Source organism: Mustela putorius, unplaced genomic scaffold, assembly GCF_011764305.1.
Source record: "Mustela putorius furo isolate JIRA1106 unplaced genomic scaffold, ASM1176430v1.1 tig00004039_pilon_pilon_pilon, whole genome shotgun sequence".
Lineage (NCBI taxonomy): Eukaryota > Metazoa > Chordata > Mammalia > Carnivora > Mustelidae > Mustela > Mustela putorius.
The window spans coordinates 4,117,287-4,132,165 of NW_025422174.1; the positions used below are offsets into that span (position 1 = coordinate 4,117,287).

General features: G+C 47.1%; 1 protein-coding gene across 2 annotated transcripts in view; it reads right to left on the reverse strand.

Moving 5' to 3' along the window:
- LCMT1 (leucine carboxyl methyltransferase 1) overlaps positions 1 to 10,602 on the reverse strand; it is a 50,735-nt gene extending 40,133 nt beyond the window's left edge. Inside the window, exon 1 of one of the 2 annotated variants that reach the window (XR_006604476.1) lies at positions 10,269 to 10,602. Coding sequence is in view for 1 of the 2 variants with exons in the window: in XM_045072496.1 (XP_044928431.1) it covers positions 10,269 to 10,378 (110 nt within the window). In the remaining variant the exon portion in view is untranslated. The remainder of the gene's footprint in view (positions 1 to 10,268) is intronic. The other variant, XM_045072496.1, reaches the window with a different exon arrangement.
- Positions 10,603 to 14,879: the final 4,277 nt, after the last annotated feature.

Below are 14,879 nucleotides of genomic sequence, written 5' to 3' on the forward strand. Positions count from 1 at the left end.
AGAGACAAAGAGAAGTAAGAGCTTATGCCAGATGAAGGACAACAGCATGGGGGATGAAGGACCTGCATCATACAAGGTCAGAGGGCAGGCCTCTCTGAAAAGGGTCCCACAGAATTGGAGAAAGCTGTGCAGAAGGCACTCTGGACGGGACGAGTAGCAGACAGAAATGCTCTGGGCAGGAAGTGCCTTGGATGTTCCAGTAGCAGCAGTTAGACAGGGAGGCTGAAGAACAGCAGAGAAACAGGAGAAGCCGCAGAGACATCTCATCTCTCTGTGTGTGTGTGTGTGTGTGTGTTTTAATTTGTTTACAATTTTTTCTACACTACCCATATGCTACATTTCATTCTAAGACACCATCAGTTGTAAGACTGAAAAAAGAAACACACCAGTTTGTTAATGTTTTTTTTTTTTATTGCTTAGAATCTTAGTTTTCTGCTTATGAAAAAGCTGTTTAGACTTATTTGAAAAGAATGAAAGGCTTCAGATGATTGCTAAGAGTTGGTTAAATCCTCCCTTTCAGTTGGTTTAAGTCTTTTTCCCTTTCGACATGATTGGTAAGAGTTGGTTAAGCCTTCCCTTTCCACACAACATTGACCTTCATGCTGCCAAGGGCAATAGCAAGGCTGCCTTTCTCAAGAGATGGCTATCATCGCCTCTGAGATTTTTTCCCATGCTCTGGAGCCACGAGACGTAGGCTGTGTTACTGAGTCTTTCTTGATCTCATCAGAAGGTATGGATGGATGGTTCTTGAATAGCAATCAGGATTTGTGCTCCTTCTTCAAATGGCCCACAAATGGTATGTGGACTGAACCAGCCAGGGGCTGCAGGTGCAGTTGTCCAGCCACACCACAAGGGAAGACTGACCACATCCACATGGAAAGGTAATGGCAACTCTAACACGATGTGCCAGTGACTGCAGGACACAAAAAGAATGAATTAGGGGCACCTGGGTGGCATAGACTGTTGGCCCACCAACTCTTGGTTGTGGCTCAGGTTGTGACCTCAGAGTCTTAACACTGAGTCCCACGTCTGGCTCCACACTGGGCACGGAGCCTGCTAAATGACTTCTTCCCTTCCCTCCCTACAGGTTCTCTCTCTCTCTCTCAAAAAGTTTTAATAAATAAATAAATAAATCGAAAAGAACCCAAAATCTCAGATTTATAAAGACCTTTCTCAGTCTTCACTGAATCAACTACTGCTTTTAAAATGTTCATGTCGTTCACAAACCACGTGCTCCATTTAACATTCCTTTAAGTCAACTCACTCTCTGCGTAGTATTTTCTTCTAACACACCCTGTAATAAATACCTTCTAAAACATAAAACATCTATCTGGGTGCCACCTAAAGTCATCTCACATTCCTCCCGTGGGAAGCACTGATCCGCTCCAGCCACCTGTCCATTCAAGCAGTGCTGCCTGACGTTCCCCTATTGGCAGGACTGTCCTGCCCTCCGCCAGTGTTTCTTCATCTGAGGGAAGAAGAAGGGGCCCTCATTGCTGTCTCAGACAGTGAGGGTCGAGGCGGGGGCTCCTTCATTTCACTTCTACTCAGCACTCATGAGTGCTGGCTGCAACGCAGGCATTATTCCACATGCTGGACAAATAGGAACACGTACCACCCTCAGAAGCCCCCTATGTGGAAGGCACCGCTTTAGAGACAGAGGTCAAGGTCGTTTCCTCAAGCTGTGCAACCTTGGATGAAACTTAATTCTATTGCCTTTCAAACCAATTTACCCACTTGGACTGTGATCCCTCCCCCAACACTTCAGTTGCTGAAATGATGTCTGTGTGTATGCATGTGTGTACATGTGTATTTATAAGCAATGTATGTACATAAACATGTACTTACAGTATTTATACCTGCAACTACAAATATAAATCCAATAGTCTTAGCATCAGTTTTCAAGTTTGGAATTTTACTGCAAGCTGCATACTGGCCTTTAAGATATTGCTTTACCTCTCATTTTTATTTTTATCTTTGTTCTTTTGCATGGACTAGTCTCAGTTTTTGGTTTCTATTTTCCATTGGTTTTATTCTTGGTTATAAATGGGAGGCAGGAAGCAAAGTCTTAAGGGCAGTAGACTTTGCACCTGCACAGACTTTAAGTCTGTTTCCCTTCTTATGAGCTCTGTTGCTTTCCTCAGCAGATCCGCAAGGCCTTAAGTGTTTAATCATATAAGGAAAACAAAACAAAACAAAACAAACCCCATGAAAAACAGGGGCGCCTGTGTGGCTCAGGCATTTAAGTGTGACTCTTGATTCGGCTCAGGTCATGATCTCAGGGTTGTGAGACAGAGCCCCGCATTCAGGGACCACACTCAGAGCAGAGTCTGCTTCCTCCTCTCCTTCTGCCCTCCCCTCCCCTCGCACTCACTCTCTTAAATAAATAAATAAATAAAATATTTTAAAAACCAAAAAACAACGGTGGGCCTCAATTAACTAAGACCCATAAGCTATCATCTCCTCTCAAAGAAAGCTACTGGTACTGTCTTCCAGCTTCACCTAATAGCCAACTACTTCACAAGGATTAATAGGATCTAAGATCGACTTTCTCTGTGCGAGGAGACCCTGAATAGTCTGGGCAAGACTTCAACTGAAAAGGAATCAACATTTACGACAGAGTGAATAAGAAGGAGAAGCCAATCAGAGACTTCCCGTGGTACAGTGTCGCATATCTGACTTAAACAAACAATTAAAAAAAAAGTTAGCATAGATAGAATAATGGGATGCCACGGATATGAATAATGCCAACATACTTCAGAAAAAATTAAACATATAAGAACATGTATTCTGAATATATTCTCCCAGTCTGTCTTGCTTGTTAATTTTCTTAGTGTATCTATTTTTCTGTTGTAATTAGTGTTTCTGGTGTTCTGTATATGAAAGATTTACCTACCTCAAGGTTGTCAAGATATTCTCCCATGTTTTCATACAAATGTCTTCTGGTTCTAGCTTTTTTTTCTTTTTTAAATATTTATTTGAGAGGGGGAGAGAGTGCACACAGGGGGAGCGGTACAGGGAAAGAATCTCAAGCAGACACCCTGCTGAACATGGAGCCCAACACAGGGCATGACACTGGCCTTGATCTCATGATCCTGATATCACGACCTGAGTCCAAAATCAAGAGTTGGACTCTTAAGAGTCTGGGTCACCCAGCTGCCCTGGTTTTAGTTTTTATAATTAGGTTTATAATCTATCCCAAATTAAGGTGTGTGCTCAGAATCAGGGAGGGGTCAAGGTCCATATTGTTTCTGCCTGAATATCGTGCAGAATTATTCATTAAAAAGACTTCCCTTTCCCCCACTTAACTGACTTAACACTCTGAGCAAAAATCAATTGACAATACTTGTTGTGCTTGCTCTATTTTTGGACTCTATTCTGTTTCACTGATCCAACTTTATGTCAAAGACTTTGATTACTGTGACTTTACTATCAGTCTTAAAATTCAGCAAGAATAAGCAGTGTAACTTCTTCAACTATGTTCTTTTTTGGAGAATTTTTTGGCTATTCCATACCCTTTGCCTTTCCATACACATTTCAGAATCAACTTCTTCATTTCTTCTAAGAAAAAAAAAGGGCCAAGATTTTGACTGGGATTGCATTGTTTGCAAGAATCAAGCTGTGAAAAACAGAAATCTCGACAACATCAAATCCTCTGATGCATGAACAAAGCTTATCTCCCAATTATTTTGGTCTTCGTGAATTCCTCTCAACAATGTTTTATACTTTTCTGTATAAAGGTGTTTCTTGTCCTCCATGAGATTCATTCCTTATTTTTTGTTTTTTGTTTTGTATCCAGGCTCCACACCCAGCATGGGCTTGAACTTATGACCTTGAGTTCCACACCTGAGATGAAATCAAAACTCAGGTATGCTTCCACAACTGAGCCATCCAGTCACGCCAACCAGTTTGTCTTAGATGCTACTGTAAAATATTTAAAATTTTCATTTTCCTATCCATATAGATTTACAATGCATCTACCTGACAAAGAATTCCTATCCAGAATATATAACAAACTCCAGTAAGTCAAAACCAAAAACATTAACAACAAAAATGGCCAAAAGACATGAACAGTTCACAAGAGATGTGGGAATGCCCAATAAACACATGAAAAGGCAGGAGGAGATGTCCTTGGGGGAGGTAGGAGCACCAGGAAGCTCACCGATCACACTAGCACCATGGCTCAGACCACAAATGGCCACTAATCAGGCTGAGAGGGCAGAAGGAGAGGTGGAGAAAAGGAGGTAGATCCCGGAAATATTTAGCAGATAAAATCACAGGTCTGCGTGAACGATCACAGAAGAGGGAAAGGAAGTAAAAGCAGAGTGCCAAGGTAACTCTTCCCTTTTGCACGTGGGAGAAGAAGGACACAGCGGTTCCATTCACAGAGCTCGGAGGGGGTGGTGGTGAAAGGGATCTCGAGAATAGTTTTGGAAAGACTGGATTTGGGATAACTCTGAGACATCCAAATGCAGATCACCAGTCTGCAGCAGGAGACCCAGGGTACCGTGGGAGGATCACGAAAAGCAAAGAGAGTCACACCACACAGTGCAGATTCCACCTTGGAGCCAATGGGGAATCAAAAGCTTTCCAGGGGCGCCTGGGTGGCTCAGTGGGTTAAGCTGCTGCCTTCGGCTCAGGTCATGGTCTCAGGGTCCTGGGATCGAGTCCCACATCAGGCTCTCTGCTCAGCGGAGGGCCTGCTTCCCTTCCTCTCTCTGTGATCTCTTCCCTTCCTCTCTCCTACTGTGATCTCTCTCTGTCAAATAAATAAATAAAATCTTTAAAAAAAAAAAAAAAGCTTTCCAGTAACACAGTAACAAAAGAAGATGTGGGATTCCAAAAAGATTACCCTCGCCAGAGCAGGAGCATGTGGTTGGGAGAGGGAGCTGTACGAGAAGCAGGTAGGACGAGGAGGACATGTTACAACAGAGCAGGCAGGAGAAGGGACCTGAGCAAGGGGTGTGGCCACAGGGAAGGAAAAGGGAACAGACTTGCCCTTTGTCACCAGTGTGGCTCCCACACGGCTCCTGGGGGATGGTCGAAAACCCAGAGCATGTCACCTCCCCGACTTGGAACCCCTCAGTCCTCCCGCATTTCACTCTCTGACAGCCTCTCTGGAACACTCTCTTGCTACCCGCTCCCTGACAAAACGTCAAGTGCCGCTGACACAGCCCTGGACTTCAGTGTCCAGGCTAGTTTCCCCTGTCTGGCAAACACCTGTTTGTCTTGTGAAGACTTCCCTCCTCCACTGGGCAAGAAGGAAGAGCAGTGCTGACATTGAGGAGGTGGGCTGGCACCATGAGCAAGGCTGCACGGCTGGTAGGAGTCGGCCCGGCACGTACAGAGAGGCCACGTGCTTCTACTGTTTGACACAAAGGACCTTGCAGAACAGCAACACGAGGTGACCTGGCTGTGGTGAAGAAGGGAGAAAAATAGGCCCACCTCCTCTCTTGTCCAAACACACAAAGCCAGGTTGTTGTGCCCACCACAAAACACCAATCATCCCCTTTCCCGGCTCATACGAGGGAGCGCCTTCCTTGTGAATGACACTGTTCACGCTGCTCACACCTTCTTCTAGAAAAGACCGATAGAGCTAGCTAACCTAGAACTATCTCGCCTCCTGTCAGCCTTCAGTCCAGAGCACAGCCCTGCTTCCTTGAACACTCCCAAAAACATCCGCCCAAAGCCCAAATCCAGTACGTTTCTTTCAAACACCCATTTCTCACTGATCAGCGCCACAGTTCCCAATATGTGGGCTCTCCCCCACAATGAGTAACGAACCCACTGTGCTTAAGGACAGGTGTGCTCCCAGTGACCTCTGGGGAGGATGCTGACCACTGTCACAAGAGGAAAGGACAGTTCCCTTTCTTGGATGGATGCTCACGGAGTTCCAATCTGAAGGTTCCCATCTTCTCTGTGAAGCACTACCCATCCCAATGCCCATGCTACACAGAGAATGAAAGACGAGGGCGGCGTCAATCACAGGGTTGAGGAGGGTGGGAAAAGTCTGCTGGAAGGATTCCGGAGAGTGGGAAAGGGAGCTGCCCGGAGAACCACAGAATGAGGGAGCTCCATGAGGGCACAGGTAAGGCTGGTTCGCAAGAACTCAGTCATTCCGAGCTTCCCTGCTGTGTGATTCCCACCATCAGGATTCGAGGTGAACATGGATGCTTTGGTTTACCCAGGGTTTGGGGTTTACTCGGACGAAAGACAAGGGTGGTAGAAGCATTGCCAGGACAACCGCTGAATCATGGGCTGGGAACGTCAAGCTCAGCTGAGAGATGAGCGCCTTGAGGGAGAATAAAGGACAGAAAAATTCAAGGAGGTCCTCGGGAAGAGCACGCAGATAGCAGAGCAGAAATGATAGAAGGAACACGCTGGAAAGAAGAGATCAGGGCTGAAAGGAGCAGCACTGCTCACGTGCGAGGTGGTGCAGCACCAGGGTGGAAATCCAGGGCACCACGCTGGGAGTGGTGGCAGAAGTGATCACGCCAAAGTAGGCATTTGAGAAAATGATTTTGAGAAAATGAGTACCCTGTGTGGAAGCTGGGTCCTCCATGAGCACACGGAGGCCACCGAGGCCTGTATCAGGAGTGGAAGACTGTGGGCCCAGCACCCAAGTCTTCCATGAATTAGTTTAATAACTGCAGGTGGTCGGGAGAAAACAGTAATGATGAGGAGGCCAGAGTGCTCTCCCTGGGGACCACAGATCTCAAAGAAATGGCATGGGAACCAAGAAGGAGGAGGACACCAATCTTGAACCCCCCAGACCTGAACAATGCAGGGTATGAGAATACAGAGAACACCCTATGGGTCATCAAGAATGGATGCCCACCCCCCCCCCCCCCAGGGATCATAGCACAGAGTAGGATGAAATGGCTACGGAGAGGTTGAGGAAACAGAGGTGGCTGGTGATTATGGACTTCTAATTTCCCAGGACACGGGGAGGGGTTGGGAGTGGAGGTCACAGGAAAAAAAAAAAAAAAAAAAAAGAGGGACTAGCCTTAGGGGAAGAGCAGGATGGGGAAGATAAGGAGAGGAGAGATGAGGAAAATGTAATGGAATTATTAGAATAGAATACTATATAAGCCCAATATGTCCAAGGAGAAGTGTTCTAACTGTAGAATGGTAGGAATGAGAGCACTAGTTCATCATGAAGGTGACATGGTGCCGACACTAACTACCCGTCTTGTGCACCTGCTGTGTGCCAGGCACTGCGGGGAGCCCCTCACATTTCATCTTCCCAGCAGCCATCTCAAGACAGTTCACTGTTGGTCCCAGGAGGGCTCTGTACTGAAGGAGGAAACACACCAAACCTGTAGCACCTTAGGTCTCCTGGGAGGCTAACTGGGTTTCTTAACATTATTTTAGGGATTTTTCACCATAATCTATTGAGGCAGGAACCAGTGTGATCCACAGCGAGGACAGAGTCATCCCAATGATATTCAGATGGAGGGAAGTGAAGGGGCGCACAGATGGCCCAGTTGCTTGAGCATCTGACTGTTCATTTTGGCTCAGGTCATGATTTGAGGGTCACAAGATCAAGCCCCATGTTGGGCTCCACACTCAGTGTGGATTTTCCCTGAGAGTCTTTCCCCCTCCCTCTAACCATCCCCTGTCACATGCATGACGTCAATCTCTTAAAAAAAGAATTCAATCAGAAAAAAAATGGAGGGAAATCAAAAGTAGTCATAATAACTTGTGGAAGGCTTCACTTGTGCTAGATCCTGTGCGACTGCCATGGATCTATTTCTCATTTAGTCCTTACAGCCCAAAGGCTAGTTACCATTCTTATCCCCACTCCAAAGAGAGGACTGGGGCAGAAAGGGATCTGTCCATGATTCATGCAAGGAATCCCTGTGTTATCAATAACATGACTCTGACAAGGTTTAAGCATTTAACGCACCACAGTGAAGATGCAGATCACAAAATCATGGAACTTGAAGGACAGAGGCCTGCAAAATGGTTTCAAACGTTAACTTGTGGATTTTCCCAATCTTCTTGCATGTGGTTCCAATGAAGGAAAGCCCAGTGCCAAAAAAGCTGTCATGAAACGCATCCACATCGCAAACATACCTGGTCTTTACAGCCCGGGACCTATCCCAGAAGATTCTGACTCAGTGAGTCTAGAGGAGGATCTAAGAATCCTCCTCTTTTTTCTTTAAAAAGCCCCAGAGGCTCTGCTGATGTGCCCTTTGGCCTGGGTACGAGTACCTTAGAGTCTCTGCGATTCCAAACCCAAACTTCCCCTACAATGTGTAGCTGTCTGCAGACACAGGGGCGGCATTGGAAACTGAGGCAGAGAGGAACAGAGAAATTATAAAAACTTTCCCACAGAGAGTCCCGAATAGGCAAGCTCTACTTAACACTACTTCTCTCTCCTTTTGCTGTATCTGAGTTACTCCACAGTTGATTTACGTTCTTTAAAGTAAGCAAGTTTGCACAAAGTGTTACCAACAATTAAATAAATCAATATCAACAACTTCTCAAGAAACATACTTGTAATATGCTACTGAAAACTATTTTCTTTCTCTCTGATCATTTCAGTGGCACATCAGATTCCCTTAGCAAATAACAGTCATTACAAATAACAGATTCCCTTAGCAAATCAACAAAATTGTTGATTTCAACAATTTTGATGTGTGGAATCAAATTACATCTGATTCAACAGTGCCACACATGTCGTCAACAGCACCTATGAACTGGAGAAGAAATGAAGTTGGGTAGAAGCCATTTCAGTTCAAAAATACACCACAGACAACCTAAAGTCTTCGGTACTTATGTATGTATTTATTTATTGAATCAAACACCAGTAACATCTACTACACGACAGACATGGCTCTAAGTCTTTTATTAATGTTAAATATCATTTCATCTTTACAATCAGCTATGAAGTGGGCTTATTATCATCCCCATTTCATAGATCAGGAAACTGAGATGAAGAGTGCTTTAGTCACACAGCTCCTAAGTGGCAGCGCGACGATCAGCTTGGCTCTGGACTCCACGTTTTAAATCACTATCCTTAGTCTCCAGGCACCTACAAAACCTGCAAGTCTGAACACCAAACCTTGGTTTTCCCAACCCTACAATCCCCACCTGGCCCCAATTCCAAGAACATTCCCTCAGTTCCTTTAACAGTGCACACTCCTTCCTGCTCTCACCGAAACCAGCACCCCAGCCCACCCCCGCGCCTCTGTGTTTTGCTCTTAGCCCTCTGTTCTCCAGTTAAACATCATTCCCTAAACGACAAACTCTAATGCACGGCTGTCCTTCTCAGCACTCGAAACAAAAAGCTTAACGACGGATTTCACGGGTGATTATTTGCTTCCTGTGTCGTCCAAAGAGGGGGTGAGAACCTCAGACACCTCAGTCCTAATTACCATGTGTTCCCAATCACTGAACACCCACCACCCACCCAAAAGGAAGGGCCCGCCACAAAGTACGCTCTCACCAATTTCTGCTGCAGGAACTACACTCCGGCCTCGCGCTTGCCTATATGGGACCCATCTGTGCTCACCACGCTGCCCCCGCTACACCCCTCAGAATGGAGACCCCGGGGGACTTTCACCCAAGAGCTCTGGAAAGGACTGGCTCTGGGCACCAATATTACCCGGTCCTGGGCCCGCACTCCCTCCGACCGCCCCCCACCCCCGCCCCGGGCCCTGACTGGCCTGATGTCAGGTGCACGATGGGGATCCTGTCAACCCCCAGTGGAATGTCATCTACTCAAGAGGGAGAACCCGAACTTCTTCCCCGTCAACACGACACATACGCCTTTCACGCCGGTTTTCCACCGAGACCTTAGCCCCAAGAAGGCCGACACCCCGTCTGCCTGGTTCGCGCCGCACCCCCAGTCCCGCTCTCCCCAGGCCCGGCGCACGGCACAGGTGAGATAATTAATTAGCCGCTCCAGAAATGAAGCCCCCCGCGCCGGGCTCTTCACAGGTTGGAAACCAGGGGCGCACGAGGGGACGGCTACCTTTTGGCGAAGGAGCGTGTTCCTGAGACACAGGCCCGCCTCCCACCGAGGCCCCAACCCCGCGGGGACACCGGCCCCTGAGCCCGCGCCCCGCGGGGACACCGGCCCCTGAGCCCGCGCCCCGCGGGGACACCGGCCCCTGAGCCCGCGCCCCGCGGGGACACCGGCCCCTGAGCCCGCGCCCCGCGGGGACACCGGCCCCTGAGCCCGCGCCCCGCGGGGACACCGGCCCCTGAGTCCGCGCCCCGCGGGGACACCGGCCCCTGAGCCCGCGCCCCGCAGGTACCTCTTGCACATAGAAGCATCTTCACAAGTGCCGCGCACTCCCTCGTCGTCTGTGCCTGTCGAGGCGGAAGAACATGAGGGGAAAGCGGGCGACCTCAAGCTAGTGGCCATGGGCGTGGAGGTTCCGCGATGCCGTGCCCACCGGGGACATGGAAGCGGAGGTCCCCAGACGCCGAGGGAGCCAGGCAAACGCCGAAAAGACGGGAGAAATGGGCTGGGTTCCACCGCTCTCCGCTGGCGCGGCTCAATGACGTCACTCACGTCAGATTCCAGAAACCTTCTTGCTCATTGGCGCGTCGATCCAGAAGCTTATTGGCCCGGGTTTTTTTTTTTTTTTTTTTTTAAACCTCCTCGGCCTGGCTTCCGTGTCACTGGATAATCCTTGCCTTCCCACCCACACAACACAGAAGCCCCCTCAGGCGGAAGGGGAAATTGTCCAATCAGCGACCGGGAAGACGCGCCAATGAGCGGCAAGGTTGTTAGCGTAGCTGACGGGAGCGGCGCCGCTGCGTCCGCGGAGCCAGCGCTTCTCACCTGCGCCTCAGAAGCTGGCGGTTCCGCTCGGTGTGGGTGGACCCCGCTTCCGTCTCTCCGCGGGGCACAGCATCAGCACCCCGGAACCCGCGCGTGCAAGGACAGCGGACTGAGGACGCCCTCTTTCGCCTCCTGCTTTTCTCCTCGATACCGACGACGAGGGAGTGCGCGGCGCTTGTGAAGATGCTGCTTTGCTCAGAGATACCTGCGGGGCGCGGGCTCGGGGCCGGCGTCCTCTGGGAGCGGGGACCTGGCTGGGAGGCGGGCCCGTGTCTCAGGAACACGCTCGTGCGCCCCTCCTTTGGCTGCCGTGAAGAGCCCGGAGCGGGGCTTTGTTTTATGGAGCGGCTGATGGTCTCCCCTGTGCCGTGCGCCGGGCCTGGGGATGGCGGGGCTGGGGGTGCGCCCGGAGCCAGGCAGACGGGGTGTCGGCCTTGTTGGGGGCTAAGGTCTTGCTGGAAGACCGGCGTGAAGGGAGTTAAGTGTCGTGTTGCTGGGGGAGAAGTTCGGGTTCTCCCTCTTGAGTAGATGACATTCCCCTGGGGGTGGTCAGGATCCCCGCTGTGACCTTGAGATCAGGCCGATCGAGGCGGGGCGGCGGGTGGTTCGGAGGGAGTGCGGGCCCGGGCCCGGGTAAGACTGGTGCGCGGAGCCTGTCCTTTCCAGAGCTCTTGGGTGGAGGCCGCTGGAGTCTCCGTTCTCAGGGGTGTAGTGGGGCCCTTTGCGGTGGGGCCCTTTCCTTTTGGGTGGTATTGGGTGGTGATTGGGAACACATGATCGATAGGTCTGACCAGTGTTTGGACGAGACAGGAAGCAAGTCAGTACCCGTTAAATACATAATTACAGTTTTTCCTTTGAGTGCTGAGAAATACAGGGTGTGTTTGAGTTTGTAAGTTTGGAAATCCTGTTTCAGCGGCGACCGGAAGTCTTAAGACAAATGGTGGATGTGGGTGTGTGTTCCATTAGAACAGGACGGGAGTGTGAGCTGTTAAAAGAATTGACTGTCCTTGAGGCTGGGGCCACGTGGGGACTGTAGGGTGGGGAAAACCAAGGTTTGGGGTGACGACTTGCACTTTCTGTAGGTACTTGAGGACTTAGCAAAGTGGTTTTAACCATGGAGTCCAGTGCCAAGCTGATCCTAGCTCTGCCACTGAAGAGCTGGGTTACCGAAGCACTTCTTTATCTCCGTTTCCTGATGGGGGAAATGGGGATGGGAATAATCCCACGTCATAGATGATGGTAAAGATGAAATGGGATTTAACAGTAATAAAAGACTTAGTGCCATGTATGACATGTTAGAGGCATTAGTAGTGGTTGATTCAAAAAATAGATAAATACAGACGTTTTGAAGACTTGGGGACAGTCTGTGGTGATATTTGTGAATGTAAATGGCTTCGACCCAACTTCACTTCTTCTCCAGTTTGTAGGGGCTGTGGACCCCATGTGTAGCACTGTTGAATCAGAAATAGTTTTTCTCTTATTGACTGTTATTTGCTAAGGGAATCTGATGTGCCACTGAAATGATCAGAGAGAAAGAAAATACTCTTCAGTAGCATATTACAGTTATGTTTCTTGAAAAGTTGTTAATAATGGATTTAATATCTGTTGGTAACAGTTTGTACAAACTTGGTTACTTAAAAAAAGTGCATCAACTGGGGATCTGAAGCGCCAGAAGTTACCCTCGTATCTCTTTGTAGTTAGTCTCCTTACCCCCGCTGGTCATTTTCTGATTTCAGGATCTACGGTAGATTAGATTTGACTGGTCTTTTTTTTTTTTTTTTTTTTTAAGATTTTATTTATTTATTTGACAGAGAGAGATCACAAGTAGGCAGAGAGGCAGGCAGAGAAAGAGGGAAGCAGGCTCCCCGCCGAGCAGAGAGCCCGATGCGGGACTCGATCCCAGGACCCTGAGATCATGGCCTGAGCCGAAGGCAGTGGCTTAACCCACTGAGCCACCCAGGTGCCCCAGATTTGACCAGTCTTGAACAACGTGTGAATGGAATCTTGCCATGTGTAATTCCTTTGTCTTCTTTCACTCAGCGGGTTCTTTGAGATTTATCCATGTTGTGTGCACTTACCAAAGATAAAGCCTGATCCTGGTTAAAGTGGAGAGGACAGATTTTAATCAGTAATAACTGTAGCAATCAGGAAAAGAGTCCCACATGAATGAAACTCCACCTCGATTTGTAAGAAGGCATTTTAAGGAGAGAATGAAGAAGTAAGGCCAGGGACAAATAATGTCAGAGAAGTAACACATCACAAAAAGTAGAATAGGTATTGGTCCATATGAAACCACTTGTATTTTCTCACTGGGAGACAAGGGCCTGACTTTTCAGTGTTGATTGAACAAAGAGTAGATGCCTTGAGCTTCCTCAGGCAGGCACTAAGGGGGATTGGTGTTGCAGGGTGGGACCTGGAGCTGTTAGAAACTATGTTAATGTTTGTTCAAGTTTGTATATGATGAACCAGGCTTGAGAAGAGGGCTCAGAGCAGTCTGGCTAGAGTTTGGTCAAGGAAGGAGTCTTCGTCAGTATAAAGTAGTTTCCTCCTTTGTATGTAGTGTGCGTATACCACGATTTGTTCATCTGTTCATCTGATGATTAGACATTTCGTTGTATCCAAGTTTTTGGTCATTGTGAATAGGCTACAATAAACATTCTTACGGAAGTCTTAAATTTCTCTTGAAATTGTCAGTGGGGTGGGGCGCCTGGGTGGCTCAATGGGTTAAGCCTCTGCCTTCGGCTCAGGTCATGATCTCAGCGTCCTGGGATGGAGCCCCACATCGGGCTCTCTGCTCAGCAGGGAGTCTGCTCCCCACCCCCCACCTGCCTCTCTGCCTAATTGTGCTCTCTCTATCTCTGTCAAATAAATAAATAAATAAAAATCTTTTTATGTTTTTGTTTTTGTAGCTTGTGGATATAAATTGGTACTCTCTCCTTGAAGGGCAATTAAAAATAATGACACATTTAAAATACATGTAACTTTTGATCGAGCAATTCTATTTACCCTGCAGGTGTACCCCCCATGCTTGAAAAGGTGGATATATAAGAATGTTATAACAGTAAAAGACTAAAAACAACCTAAATGTCTACATGGTACATCCATACAATGAAATTCTATTCAGCCATTAGAGAGTACAGTTGATCCTTGAACAACATAGGGGTTGGGTGTATGACCTCTCATGCTGTGAAAAATTCATATATAAATTTTGACTCTCCCTAACTTAACTATTAATAGCCTGCTGCCAGCTGGAAGCCTGGCTGATAATACGAACATAACACAGATTGTGTATTCTCTGTATATTATATACTGTATTCTTACAATAAGGTAAGCTAAAGAAAATGTTATTAAGAAAATCATAAGAAAGAGAAATACATTTATAGTGCTGAACTGTAAAAAAATCCACACCTAAGTGGACCCACACAGTTCAAACCTGTGCTATATTCGAGGGCCAACTGTAGATATATAGAGATAAATAATCCCAAGTCCAGTTGTTAGGGGAAAAGGAAGATGTAGGACAATGTTAACAGTATGCTCTTATCTGTATAAGAAATAAGAAAGTATAAACGGGAGATTACAAACCTCCATGCTAATATATAGGTACAGAGTATTTCTGGAGTCAGACCTAAGAAATCTGTAAAAATGGTTCCTCTGGAGAGGGATCTGGACATCTGGAATGTGAGAGAGGTTTAGTTACTCTTCTGCAAGATTCTTTCTTTAGTAACCGCATACGTGTCTGTTACTTTTTTTTAGTTAGAAAAGGTATTAAAGATGTTTAGAAGGATCTGCAATTCTAGCATTCAGAAATATCCACTGTTAACATTTTGATACCTTTTCTCCCAGTCTTTTCCTTTGTGTGAGTATTTATAGGTATGTGTGTGTGAATATATACATAGCCCTGTATATATGCCGTTAAGAAACAATCCCCCAAATAATGTCAAAATTGGTATCAAACTGTATCTATAATCTTCTATATTGGTTTCTAACATTTATTACTATGCTGTGATGTTTTTATGTCTGCATATTGTTTGAAAACAAAGAATATTTTTAATTTCTATAAAAATATATATGGATGTAT